A 15,349-nucleotide genomic window follows, 5' to 3' on the forward strand; every position below is an offset into this window, starting at 1 on the left:
CTTTTCTTCATTCTCTGCAGGTGACATAAGCTTTACACTATTTCTCACTATTTTGTAGATTTAAAAAAAAAAAAAAAAAAAAAGAGTTTCCAAATGTTTACAATCTCTTTATTTGTTACTTATGTAGCTTTATAAAATACAAAAGGAAACTGCTGTGGTTAGGTGAAAGTATGATTTTTACATTATTGTATTTTGCACTTATTCCATAATAAATCCCAACAGCCACTTAGTCAAATCTTAGATGGTGTTTCTTATCATCTCAGATTACGAGCATGCATATTTAGGGGGAAAGTTGTGTAAACTGCCTACTGCTACAGCAATTTCAAACACAATCAAGGAAAGAATATGAAAAGCCTGACTATAGACCCCATACTGTAATGACTAAATATCGGCTCATAAAAGCAAAATCCATTTATATTTAACTATTCAAAACATTCCACCAAATATACTTTCAAAATAGTAATTTAAGAAAAAGTTTTTGCAAGTTCTCTGCATTGCAGTTACTTTGCCTGTGGATGCCCACTTTTGAAATGCTTTATGATAACTATGCTATAAAGCCAGATTTATAAAAATCACTTTACACCCCATTATTTATTACTAACCTTGTGACAAGCCCTGTTGATCAAATGGCTGCTGTGTTATAGCTTGTTGTTCAAACTGAGTGATGTTCTCCTGTAAAGCATGCTGGGATGTCACAAATCTATCTGAAATGGGGAAAGTAAGGGGGGGGGGGGGAGAAAGGAAGGAAAAAATGTCAAGAAAAGATTATGTAATTAACTGGATAATTCAGTTGTTCCCAAAAACCTATATTTTGTAGTCATCTGAATTTTTACTGCATTAAAAATAAATAGAAAATTATTAGCTGAATAGGCATTTAAATCTTTCCTTATTGTAGGCTTTATTTATATTCCTCTGTAGTACTTGCTAACTCATTACATCATGAAAAAGAGCAAATAAGCAAAACCAAAATACTTTGTTCCACTAATTAGTAATAGAATAAGTACATGAAATATTTTATACTCTCCCATCTCAAAACACAGGTATTACTTCTTAAGTAGACTATATAGCAGTGTTTTTTATTAATAATAGAGGTGATGTGGTAAAGTTTTGTGCGCATAGTATTATTTTTCTATATATTTGTTTAGTAGTTCTGTTTGATACAACTAAATGGTGCAAACCTTAATCAATCTTTGTATTTTGAACAGTAAATCTACACAGCAATGAATGAAAGAAATGGTATAATAAACTTTAAGTAGTTAGCTTTTACTCCATATACTTTTCTAGTTGTTTACTTGCATTGTCTTGAAACTCAAATCATTGACATTTGTGAAGTAAAAGTTATTTGAGAACTTGTAAACTTACCTCATTATAAACCTTATCATATTTCAAATACTCACCCTCATCTTGCTCTAAAGGCTGATCAGCCAATTGTTGTTCTAGTGCTGTTTCTTCTGTGCCTACTACTGGCTGCTGGTCTAACTCTAAAATAGCCTGCTGATCTGTTGTAACAGCTTCTGACTGCTGTAGCTCATCACTTTCAATCTCCACTTGCATCTGTGTAGAAACATGAATGCTCTGCTGATCTACTGTGGAGTCATCTATTGAAGCAGACTGCTGATGCTGCTGAAGCTGCTGTGCAAGTTCGTATCTGCAAAGAAAGGTAAGGTCTTTTCATGGCTTCAGACAGTTATCCTAATTATTTACATGAACAAATTTTTATTTTTATTATATGCCATAATTTAGTATACCTTCAGAGCTACCTAAGTGTTTGTTACCCATAAACAAACATCCTTATTCAATTATTAGCATTTGCTACAGAGCAAAGCTGCCTTTCCAAGTATCTTTAAGGAAGGTCTACTGAAATATATTGAAGGATTCATATAAAAATTATAAACATACCTATGAGTCTTCATGTGTTTTTTACAGTTTAGTGATGTCTTGAATGTTTTTTGACAATATGGACACATATACGGTCGAAGGTCATTATGGATCCCCATATGTCGCCTGAGGCTACCACCAGTAGTGAAGGCCCCGTTGCATATAAGACACTTAAAAGCTTTCAATCCAGTGTGTGTTCTAATATGTGCTTTCAGAACTCCAGCTGACACAAAACCTCTTCCACACTGAGAGCACTTAAATGGCTTTTCACCAGTATGTGACCTTTTTAAGAGAGAGCAGAAGTTAAAGTAGATTTAACAGCTTGATTTACAAAGTTATTGAAAGACTGAATTTTAAAATGAGCAAAATAAACCAAACTAAGGTGACTGCTGTATGGATGGAAGAGGCCTCAGTTAAGAAAATCCAGAAATTAAAGCTTTAATAAATTATAAACAACCCGCATGTCATCACTGGCAGGGCTAGAAGCAATACTACAGGACAATTTTATGGTCTACAGTCCAATTTCCTTTTCTGATCATACTTTGCCTCAGTTAAAACATTTGGGTTGAATTTTTCCATGCCAGATAACGTACTAGGTTCTTCAGACCAGTATATTATCATTTGCATATATCTTCCTCAACTGAGCTAAAACAATGACCACGAAAATTTGGAGAAAAATATACTGACCTCCTCATATTATATACTACTACTACTACGTTTAATAACAGAATTTTTGGGAAAAGAACTGTGTCCACCCTGAATACCCCCTGAACAAGGCACAGTACAACTAGTCTTTCAGACTGCTATGTGAAAACAATAATCAAGCGGGGAACCTCTCTCACCTATACTATCAACACATCCCATTCACTATATCCTTCCTTCCAGAGGTGCTGGAGGAGTTTCCCTTTAGGACCACATCGAGATATAAAACAGACTGAAGGACAAGTTAGGAAATGGAGCCGAGTGCAACGAGAGTTTTAAGGATTATGACTGTAGCATCCCAGGAATGAGAGCTAGGGGGAAAGCAATGTGAATGCTAGGAAATGGAAGATAAAGGAAGGAGGATTTAATAAAACTGGGAAAAGTTAGGGATGGCTTATGATTACAATATCCTTAGAAGTCTATGGTCACCACATCAGACACCATAATAAAGAAGCGTGACAGATATCAAGATTACTGTTTTGCTACCAACATACATCTACGGAAATCAGCAATGGGGTATCCCAACCTTTCCTTGGTGTGCCTGTGGGAGAATCTGACACACAGAGCTTCTTCAGTCACTGCTCTATTGAAAATACCCCTTCTACAAATTTCCCTCTGTTTTCAGAGAGGGAAACAAGCTTTCTAAGCAATGATCAGCACCACTCCGTGAAGACAGACCAACCACACAAGCATCAAGTCTAGTAGTTTAGGTATAGCGATGCCAACTTACAAACATGGAAAAAGAGAAAAGTTTCTAATTCCTCTACAAAGCCCCTAACAAAGCCAAGCTAAGCTATGCTTCACTCAAGTACTTTGTTGCAAAGATCAATCAGAAAGAAGCACAGGGGCGAGTGACTGGTAGCCCCATCACATCTTAGTATTTTCAGTGTGGGAGAAGAAAAACAAAGATGCACATAATAAGCAGCGAGGCTTTTAAAGACAGTTTATCCTGAGCTAGAGTGTGTGTACACCCAACAGCAGAATGAATTCAAACACAGGCATTTGAAGAACAGAATTTTCAAACACTAAGTGTATTCTGACAAGAAAAAAAAAAAAATTGTGAGAATTCAGTGCATGTAAACCAATTGTTTAAGCAATAAGCGGTTCATGTTCTGTGTAATAAAAACACTTTCAATTTCCATTCAAAGAATTCTGACAAAACTGTGAAAGAAAAATGAACTAGGTAGTCAGCTACATTTCTCTAACACAAATGAAAGATGAAAAGTTATGAATCTACATAAAACTGTAAACTACATAAATGCTTCAGTAAAATATGCATAAATTTAGCTTATAGTTAGGCTAAATAAGGCCATCTTTAGGCAGCTATGGCCCTCTTTAGTGGCAACAAACATTTTAATGTTAACTAACCATTGACAGTTATTTTAATAAAACAGAGAGACAAGTGTGAAACGCAATTAAAATCAACTGTTTCAATGAAGGACATCGAAGGTCATAATGACGCAAACCAGCAACACTTACTACTTTAAAATTATTTTGATTTAAATCAATCCAGCTTGATTGTGTCTACAAAAGACGGTGAGAAATCTAGATAGGATATTATAGAAGGAAAAGATGTGGTATTGCAAGGCTTTGCCCCCTCCCGTTAAGAGAGCGTATAGAAACCAAGAATTGTTTCAAGCCAGTTTGAGAACCTACCAACACAGAACTTGATTTGTAAGGAGAACATGAGGAACTCGCCACAATTTGAATTAGAGAAAGTGAGAAAGTGGTACAAAGCTTACATTGCAGAAACAAGCAGATTGCCACCCACTTGTATGGAATCTTTCCTTAAATCCTAGTAATCATCTTTGGTGGTTTTTTTCATGTTTTCTCCTCCAGTTATTCATTGTTTATCTATCAAGGAGCAATGTTTGATAACTCGACTAAATGTCAAAGCTCACTGCCTGTAAAACTGCAACCCCATCTAACTTTGAAGCCACCCTTTCTTTTCAAAACAAAGTTGGATTAGTTCCCCTCCACTGGTTCCCCTCCAACCTAAATTTTTCTGTGACTCCATAACCTTCTGGTTGCAACAAACACCCACTATATGGAACTTGAACAGAACTTCAAGCAACAAAATGATCCCCAAGAACATGTACGCGATTACAATGTAAGCCTAAATTCTTCTGGGTTTACTACACAGGAAACAGTGCACACGATAAAAAGCTGATTTCCTTCTCAAAAAATAGGAGTTACATACAAAGCAGATGATCTGCAGTATGCAATTACAAAATTACAAAAAAAAACCCACATGCAATGCTTGCTATTTCCTATACATAGTTTAGGAAAAGAGTCTGAGTCTTAATAAGCTAAACTGCACACTGAACACAACCACTAGGACTGCACATCGGTATGAACTAGTCCAAAGCCTCCTCCAACTTTACCAGAAAAATCAGTTATCACTGGTTCACTACCTAAGAGATGGTAAAAAAGGAAGTCTTTTCAGTGAACACTAAATAAATTCATGCTTTTCCATAAATTTTGTTATTACATACATTTCCTTTCTTCTTTGTATTTATTTTACCTGATGTGTTGTTTAAGATGACAAGATTTTTTATAGGCTCGATGGCAATAAAAACATTTGTATGGTCTGTCTGCATCATTCACAAAATTATTGTTAAAATAATTTTGGAAGAACTGGCTATTCCTTGGGATTGGCTGGATAAGACCTGCACACATAAACACACACACACAAAAAGGAAAAATTAATTCGTAAAGTTATTCCAAAGTTGCAGCAGTCTGAAGAGCTAGTATTTGAAAAAAATGTGACTAAACTTTTAGTATGCAAGAAAATAAAGAAAATGAGAATGTTTTCAGCACTTAAAATTATGCATGCATCTATTTAGCATTATACATATTATATTGCACATGCTATCTATTTTAGTGATAGCTCTTCTTTTATCCATAGGTCTGCCTCATCACATCAAGCCTCACATATGTCCAAAATAAGCATTAACTTTAAAAAAAGCTGACAGTTATGACTTCACTGCTAATCAAATAATATTTTGCTCTTCCAACCTCCACCTTAACCAAATGACATTGAATCAATGTACCCCAGATATACATTTTAACTTGACAAATGTTTAATATGCATTTTGTGAAAAGTACAAAACACCATGATATATATCTGCCTTTACTTAAAGGATAAAAAAAGCCCATTAAAAATTGTTCTATTTGTACATCACATCTACTTTAGCTAATCAGTCAGTCTTGCTAGTTCTCTGGGGACCTCCAAAAATGTACTTGGGCCGGGGGGGAACCAAAACCTCAAACCAACTTATTTAAACAAATGCTGTTTATACACTGGTCCCGGAAGTCAGTCAAGTGTCAATTTGGAAAATCAGTTAAAAGTTCCTGCTACTAAATGTCCAACTGCTAATACAAGAGTATGCTGTCTCAGAAGCAGCCAACAGAAGGATATCTCATCCCAAACACCATGACAGAATGGGAACAGTAGCAGACTTCTCAAGTAAACAAACTCATCATCATTCACACATCAGTGAACTCAAAAGTACTCATCACAACGCTAATATACAAGGCTGAGAGAGTAATGAAAAGTTTCAACAAACATGCAAAAGATCCCTTTGTGGTCCTAAATATTCACCACAAAAGCCTTTTATGCTGTCTCTTCCTTCTTCAGACTGCTTCACCTAGCATGCTATGTTTCATATTCAGAAAAGAAAGCCCAAAGGGTGTCTGCTGACTTCCACATTTACTTGAAAAGAGCAGAAGACAAGGAGAGGGAATCCTCTCAATTTTGAGAGGAGATTGCAACAAGGAAAAAAGAACAAGTTTACCTGTCTCAGACTTGAAAAAGTTTATGTATACATGTGTGCCAAAACTTCCTTCACCTTCGCCAACTCAGTTGGCCTAGTAAAAACATTCTCTCTTAAAAAAAACAAAACCAAAACCCCCCAAACAAAACAACAACAACAACCCAAGCCAAAACAAAAAAAACAACCCCCCAAAACCAACACAAAACCTCAAACCAAACCGAACCAAAAAAACCTACCAAAACCAAACCCACAACCCTACTTTCTAAATCCCTTCTGGCATTCTTCTGTGATGGTAATTAGTAGTAGTGTACAGGAGATGACACAAGTCTTCCAAATCAGAAGAGAAGGAAAAGGAACTCTGTATGACAAATATTTACTCTCAGTTATTTTTGATTATACAAAAGCAGAATAATTCAGTTAACTCTTAGAATGAATGATAGCAAACTTGTGAGCATATCCCCGGTTTCAGTGGTTCTGGTCTACAGAAGCACTACAGAATTTCCTAATAAGATACATAACAGAAATTCCTAATAAAACACTTCCAAACTATTTACTCAACCAGTTCAACTCGGATAAATGAAACATTTCTCCAAACTGTTAGAATAGTTAAAGGTGGCTCTACACTGGACATAGCAAGTCAGCAAAATAGTTCTGAGTGGGAACGTTCTATAAAAAGGTATTTTTTTCTCCCATCAGTTCCATCTTTGGAACCACAGTACACGCTAGGAAAAATTACAGTAAGTTTTTTGCATTTCCTACTCAATAAATACCATCAACTAATGCAATAAAATGAAACAAACATTGTAACAGGTACAGAACAATTTGCAGACTTTTTTATAGACATTTAGAATAATTTAGACTTTTTTAAAAAGTAAAATATATATCAACACTTATTCTTCTTTTTTTCTGTCAAAAGGTGCCACTCAAAGATTAACACTAATACAGAGCAACAATACTAGTTCCTTGACACCTCTAAAAGAAGAGTATTTTTTTTTCTGGAAACAGTGGAAATATTGTCAGTGGGTTGAAAAAACATGACAACTTCTAGACAAATGGTGGAACTTCTTATTTTTACATTGAACACTCCACTATCAGCAGAGTTCACGTGTTATCAGTACCCGTAGGAAACAACTTTTATAGTATTTCTTTTTTGTTAATATTAAATTTTTTCCAAAAAACGGAATTTCACCGCACAGATCTTAATTGTACTGAAGTGCTTTTTTTTTTTTTTTTTTTTTTAAATTCAAGAAATAGGAGTGTACCTGTTTCCAGGGTTCACTCAAGAAAGAAATACTGTGTGATCTGAATATCTGAAGCTGTCAGTTAAGTTTTGTTGCTAGTCTGAAAATTTAAGTTTCTTATACCCGATACCAAAATAACCACTACTCTTGCAGATGGTAATTCTTGGAAGCAGTGAAAGCAAAAGGATTTTTAAAGAGTGATAAAGATTTTAGGCTAAAGATATTACCAATGTAATATTCTACTATATAAAAATGACTACACAGCAGACAAGGCAGAGGTTAGCAGACTGGTGAGTCAAACAACAATGAAGAGTAAATGCCTTGCCCACTACATTGACCTCTACAGGACAACAATATATACTGCCTTGATTGAGCTGTACAACAACTTACCTTTTTCCAAAAAGTGGTTTTACGTAATGTTGTAACAATTATTCTACAACAGAATTAAAATAACTGTATGAATTCTCTATAGTACATTCCAGAATTATTCTGCCCTTTTTTGAAATATTACCACTAATGATTACCACTAATTCAGCTGAGGTCATGATAGTAACAAATACACTAAAATCACATAACACACCAACTCCTTAATACATGTAATTTGAATAAATATGATCATCTTAAGAAGAATCTAGGTCATGAACTGTCTGTCATGTTTTCTATACCAACAGTCTAACAATAGTTTAAATTAACTTCTCTCTTAATGTAATGTAAAAATGCATACACTTTCTTCCAGTAAGGATTATACAGTTTCTCTGTAAATAAAGACTCTTCTTGTTAATTCTAGTGCAAGCAAAATACAAAATATGGCACTTCTGTGAAGCCTGATTATTTCTGATGACTTATTTCAAAGTACATCTTTCCCAGTAAGCTCTGAATGGGTTTGCTTGATCAAACCATGACCTCTATTTTCCAGTGAAATCCAAATTTCAAGACAGCACAGATTTACTTGCTCTTTACCTAAATCAGTTATGAGTATGGGCTCTTGCAAAGGAATGTCTGGTACTGGAACGCTTGTCTTGCCTACTCGAACTTTCGCAGGTTTACGTTGATGTCTCAGCTTTCTTAGTTCAGTATGTTTAAAATGTGAAGCAATATGTGTTTTCCGGTGGCCCGACGTTCTAAACTTTTTGTCACAGTGAGGACAAGCAAAAGGCCTAACACCTGCAAAAGATTAGAAAAAAAATATTAGTTTGTGATTTTATTTCCACTGCCCTAGAAATGTACCTTTAGAATACAGATTCTCTTTTCTATTTTGAGGGGTTTTGTTTGTTTTTTTTCCTATAAGGGTGTTTATTGTTAAATAGGTTTTCAAAACAGATCCATAAAATCCAATCAAAAGTAAATATGAAATTGCTGAACTACTAACTGGTTGTAACACATCACTTTACACAAGCTTGTTATCAGGAAACTGGATGATGCAAAAGTGACAGCAATTTTCAACGGGTTCCAGAAGCTATCCTAAGAATTGCAGATACCAGGTCAAATGTCCTTCCAAAACAAACTGTTAAAAAACTGTGAGAAAAAAGAGTCAACAAACACATAGACGAATGATATATAATAGAATAAAACAGAAGAACAGTGATATGACAAAGTCTAACAGAATTCTAGATCTGTCTCTGAAAACGTCAACACTGTTTGATGGCAGTCAAAAAAGCATGCCAACAGGAATTATTAACAAAGGACTTTTGCCATGCAATATCTGGTAGAAATCTCTCCTTGGAAAGGTTACTGGAGAACCTGGTAAGTTACAGACAATGAAAGCTGTCGAACTTTCAAGCTTTTGTTCAAGGGGAGATCTTGGACTTAGAAGGCTAGGAAACATGACTGGGTATTATGAAGAAAGCTCTATAAAATCACAGATAGAAAAAGTGCACAAGAAATAAGAATGGACCATTCTTCACAATACAGTAACTAAAACATCGTATGAAACTACTGAACAGAATATTTAAAGTAACAGAAAGCACTTTACTCAACAGGTAGCTCAACGTTTTAATTCATTATATGAGGCTGTTCTAGTATTAAGATCACATGGGTTCAAAATCAATCAGCTAAGTTCTTTGGAACAAAAACTTAAACTGCTGCTTAGTGCAGAGGTACAGCCTGCTTCATGAAGTCCTCAACCCAAAGACTGGCGGAAGCTGGTTGTATGCTGCTAAGAAGCATTACTGTAGGCTTCCCCTTTTCTGCACGCTGCCATCAGAGACAGCATATGGGGCTAGCTGAACCTCTAACCTGACCCAGTAAGCCCAACCTGCTAGACAGAGGAAGAAACAAACATCTCTGACAGGAAAAAACAGTGGGCTGAATGATGGTTAACTACATGCTGGAGTTCCATAAACACTGGACTACCCATTTTTCAAGCCACCTAGTGCTTTTGCCACTTTGCATGAGTCTGACTCCTTAAATAAAGCAAGGCTGATGTTAAAGTAATAGGAAAAATACTAGTTTACAAGTTTACAAAAAACAAAGTGAAAAACTTTCTGCAGATGAATCCAACTTTGATATTTCGTGGATTAAAGGTTTGACTATAAAACATATTGAACACCAAATGCACATAGCCATTGAATGATACTTTTGCAGAATGTAAATACACAAACAGGAGTGAAAGGAAAGAGTAGCACATTTACGAGCTTATCTTTCTGAAAACTTATTTACCTGCAGGAATAAAGAAAGAAAAAGTGCAAAACAACCAGGTAGTCCACCAAAAGCGGAAAATTCATTTTTCTCTATGCAGAGGATAGAAGTTCAGCCACAGAAAAACGGGTATTGAAGACATCATATATGATGTAAACAAGGACCATACAAACAGAGGAGTTTATGCAGTGTAAGATATTGAAAACAGTTAAGTTGGTGAAAGCACAAAGCAACACCTTATTGTTGAAGATGAAATGGGAAGTAACCAAAAAGTCCTGAGTGATATAGTGAAATTATCAACAAGTGTGGGGAACGGGAGGGAAGAAAAGATGTAGAGTAAATATGAAAGATGACTGGGGATAAGTAAAATCAGAACTCAAATTCTAAGAGTATGACCCTTTAGAAAGCACCATTAAATACACTCACAATACTGATATTAAAAAGGAGTAACTGCTGACTCTTCAACAGAAAACTAGATGTTCATGGCTTTTGTAAGAGCCCAAACAAAGTTTCAAAGCCATGAAACACTAAAAGGTTAGGACAAAAATTTAAGTTCATCATACAAGGCACTAAAAACAGTTCATTCTCTGATATATATCAATGATGTGACAGACATCTCTACAATTTAAGCACTTCACATTGTGTTTTTTCATTTAAGGTCTCACCCACATCACAAAAAATACAAAAGCAATTTTGAGGCCTTACCTGTATGTAGACGAATGTGAACTTTTAAACTCCCTGAGGTGGAAAAGCATTTCATACAAAATTGGCACTTGAAAGCTTTAATGCCAGTATGTGTTTTTATGTGAGCTGTGAGAGTACTCTTAACAGCAAAGGCGCGGAAACACTGCGGACACTTGAATGGCTTCTCATGGGTATGAATGCGAATGTGACGCACTAGATCACTTGGTTTTTTAAATTCTTTAGAGCAATATGGACAAACATGCCACCTTATTCCATTTTCTTCACGTATAGAACCTAAAATAGGGAACACAAAAATGAATGTTTCAAACATTTTAACAGTTCTTCAAAAAATCCACCACACTGACACCATTATACAAGCAATCAAAACACAAAAACATTTTGTGAAATAGATGCCATTACAACACACTTCGCAGACAATTAACTTCTCCATCAGATACAATCTACTTCACAAAAATAGTGATGGTCTAGAATGGCAAAAACACAACCAAAGACAATCCTGTTGAAATTCAAACATTTTTATGCTACCAAAAAGGAAGGTGGTTTTAAAAAAAAAAAAAAAAAAGCTAAGAAATTCTGACTTCACAGAATAGAAAGCATTCAGTTTGTATGCCACTTAGAAATACAGAATGTAGTTGTAATGCAATATAATATACCAGTTAACTTATAAATACCATATCTAACATAAAATTACCCAACAATGACTATAACTCCTGAACCATAACCAAACCAAATTGTATTAAGGACTAAACACTTATCTAACTAAGTGGAAGAGATACTTTATATGGCCCTCTCTTCTGCAAATTCAGACTTAAATTACATTTTATGCATCTTTAAAGGAGTAAAATGTCCATTAAAAGTCCTTCTGAAATATTTACAATTTAAGGCTACTTTTTCACAAAAGTTGTTTTATGATCCAAGAACCCTAAGCTCCATCCTAAAGCAACAGCATACCTTTTCTCAATAAAAATGACAAAAGAAGCTTCTAAATCCCATCAGGGTTTTTTATTCATATAGGTTGTTCAATATCAGACATTTGCTCGTTTCAATCAGTTCACGTTGTTTTTTTTCTGTAAACCATGTCAATACACTTAGGTTACATTATTTTATGAAAAAATAAAGGTGGTTGTGTTTGACTATACAGCAGTGACCTTTTATTTTTATTTGCAGTCAGAGTTAGCGAGTTGTTACTGATACACACAAGGAACAAAATAGTTATTATTACCAGACGAAAAAGTTAATGTCGGTTTTTAGCCCAGTTATGCTGGACAAGATAAGTTTTTGACTTTGGATCAATTTCTGCAACCCTTGCAAAGAAAAAAGCAACGTCAATGTATCTATGAAGTTACTATGGACAGAGCTCAATGACTGATTATTATAGAGCTGGCAACCTTAAAGCTTGAGCAACTTTAACACTAAAGTTGCATTTAAGCACACAGAGATAAAATCCAGACTTGCATGCACACAATACAGTAAGGAGGTGAACTATTAAGATGCATTTATGGTGACGGTATGAAATCAGCACTATGATTCCAAACACAGGCGACGTGAAGTATTATCCACAATGCCAACCTTCTTCCTTCCCTACATGGCCTGGATCAGTGAAAATCTGCATGAGGCAGCAGCACTGCACTTCTGCCTCTGCGAGACCTCACTTCCAAGAAGGAAGAGTAGAGCCTGCAAGAACCCTCTGCTCTGGGACACACCATGAAATCCCAAATCCTCCTCAGAGAAGGATGATGGGAAAAAGAGGGAAAAAGATTTATATTCTTTCTTTTTTGTCCTCCTCCAAAAACTCCACTGATCTAAATCCAAAAGATTTAACAGTGTAACTTCACTTAATGCCATTCTGACACATTTTAGTATCAGTATAATGAAAGTCATAAATGCTACTATCTTAACTTACACACATACTGTATTTTAGATAAAAGAAGATGAAGAATGTAACGGATCCACAGCATGTTTTGGGAAATCCCTTTATAAAGCCATCACACCCACAAATACTGTAGTCCTTACAGCACAAAAAGTAGCAAGCAGTGGCAACATTACCAGGTAAAAACGGTGATTTTTTCTTAATAACCTTTTTTTCTTTTTTATCCAGTTTATCTGTACTCTCTTGCTCCTTATCTTGTTCTGCATTATTAGAGTCAGCCTGATGATTTGAGAGAGTCTGGACGTCTGGGTTCTGATCCTGAGCCCCAGGAGTCTTAGCCTGGCTGCACTCAGTAGAATGCGCAGAGACGGGAATCGAAGACAACCCGCTGTTCTCTAAAGCTTGCTAAAAGAGAACAAAAAACTTCTAGATTAAGAAAGAAACATTCCGCAGTTGCTCCAACTTTTCTCAAACAGCTACTTAGAAGATATAATGCAAATATAATTAAAGGAATTAAATGTCTCATCCTCCCAGAATTTCAGCTGGATTTCAAACTTGCAAAAACATTCTCACACAACACTGACTTCTGACTGCCTGTGAGATTTTAAGTTGGATTTGCTGCATTAATACATGTGCCAACAGCTGCCTTTCAGAAAAGTACCAATTGTTTCTACAGAATCAAGCATTTGCCAGAAATACGTAGCACTCTCTTATGCCTACTACATGAGAGAATAGTTCCCCATAGAAGATCAAATTTTAAGCCCGTCAGCTGTGGAGAAGCCATAAAAGATATAAAGAAAAAGGAAGAATGCTAAACCAAAGACAGACTCTGAAAAGCTCAAAAGGCTCTCTTAACAAACCACTTGTAACCATCAGACCAAGGCAAGAGCTATGCACTCATTTTTATGTACACCTGGAAGGGACTGGGGTGTAGGCACCTTTATGCATACTATTGTGTCCGAAAAGTCTCTGGATCAAAGACCTCAAACACACATTTAAGTAGGAGTGTGCAGATATTTGATTGCTTGGAAGAAAACAATGTTTTATTTTTATTTTGTACAACAAGATGGCTAGTGATGCTCATACAATAACTTAAAGAACCAACCTCAAAGACAGATTTCTTTTTTAATAGCTATCACAACAATAGTTATATTTTGTGTTTTAATTTGGTGCAACTACACATCACAGTCCCAACATTAGAGAACTCAGCAGAGGTTAACATGGTGAACCGGCACATAGCTACATGTAACATTTGGGTCTTCCAAAAAAAATTTAAATGGTAATTAAAAGACCAGAGATTAAAAAAATAGCTTAATGGTTATAGCAGGCTACCACCAATACTAAAGAATAATATTCTCTGCCCTGTTCTATTATGCAGTGGAGGATGCAGAACAAGCATAGACAGTTGAATTACTGCCTGCATCTCTTCTGTTACACAGCATCTCCTACTGCCAGTATCAAGGACAGAATAATGGGTTAGGCAAAACATTGGTCTGACCCAGGAAGGAATTCTCTTTGCACCAATAAGAAATATCCAAATAGCCTTATTAATTAGAACAGGATAAGGGCCCTGTATACACTCTCTTTTTTTTACTAGGTAAAAATATTTTTCCCCTCTAAAATGTCATCATGTTTTAAGCACAGCATAACTTAAGGACATGCCACAAACTCCTTCTAGGCAACAGGGAAAAAAAAGAAGCCAAAGGGATCAATAAAATATCCATGTATGGGTGTGTACACTTAAAGCTTTCTTCTAGGTCATGTAATCAATATTCATAACCTTGTTTTTGTAAAATTATACAAAAAGATACCTTGGTGCATTCCACACTCCTTCAGTAGATTTCTATAATTCTTTCTTGACTGATAAAACATTTAGAAATGCAGAAGGAATGCTATCATTGAAAATACTGAGAACAAATTTCACTAAAATAAAAACGAGAAAGAAACGACTGAAATATAAAGCTGTTCTCACACACAGCTCTTACCTGCAAAATATCTCTATTGATTCCCACTGCAATGTTGAGCTGTTGACCAGGTTGTTGAGGCTGGTTATTTTCTACAGGACCTGGTTCTGATAACTCAAGGAGCTGCTGGATGACATCAGTTACAGCCTGCTGACCCTGATGAGCAGTAGCTGATGACACCTGGTTTTCTGTCTGTTGAAGAAGCGGAGACCGGAAATGTGTGGCCTGAAATATATAGCAGCACATTTGTAAAGGAAGATGAAAAGTATGTATGAACTGATCTGTTCAGCTGCCTTATCTGAAATATGTCAACTGTCCACTACAAGGATGTCCACTTGCATAAAACATAAGGATTACACAGAGCTGTCATTCAAGGTCTGCTCACTCCACTAAAGAATTGCTTCTCTATATCCCTTTTCTGGAGTTCTTCCCAAGCTGCATAACTGTAAGCTTACAGCTTGAATTAATGTTATCGTAACTACTGAACTGTCAACCAGTTTACAAAACACAGGGATCAATTACTGAATTCCACATGTACAGGCCACATGCAAAGTAATTCCACAACAAATAAATGGC

The 15,349-nt window shown here is 35.7% G+C and overlaps 1 protein-coding gene across 7 annotated transcripts in view; it reads right to left on the reverse strand.

Moving 5' to 3' along the window:
* The window catches only part of ZNF236 (zinc finger protein 236), a 99,146-nt gene that overhangs the window by 43,846 nt on the left and 39,951 nt on the right, over positions 1-15,349 (reverse strand). For all 7 annotated transcript variants that reach the window (XM_075022862.1, XM_075022864.1, XM_075022863.1 and 4 more), the window contains 8 exons: positions 14,795-14,998; positions 12,986-13,214; positions 10,940-11,212; positions 8,558-8,761; positions 5,105-5,249; positions 1,900-2,160; positions 1,398-1,648; positions 603-704 (listed from right to left, as the gene is read on the reverse strand). In XM_075022862.1, the coding sequence (XP_074878963.1) occupies positions 603-704; positions 1,398-1,648; positions 1,900-2,160; positions 5,105-5,249; positions 8,558-8,761; positions 10,940-11,212; positions 12,986-13,214; positions 14,795-14,998 (1,669 nt within the window). The remainder of the gene's footprint in view (positions 1-602; positions 705-1,397; positions 1,649-1,899; positions 2,161-5,104; positions 5,250-8,557; positions 8,762-10,939; positions 11,213-12,985; positions 13,215-14,794; positions 14,999-15,349) is intronic.

This window comes from Buteo buteo, chromosome 3, assembly GCF_964188355.1.
Source record: "Buteo buteo chromosome 3, bButBut1.hap1.1, whole genome shotgun sequence".
Classification (NCBI taxonomy): domain Eukaryota; kingdom Metazoa; phylum Chordata; class Aves; order Accipitriformes; family Accipitridae; genus Buteo; species Buteo buteo.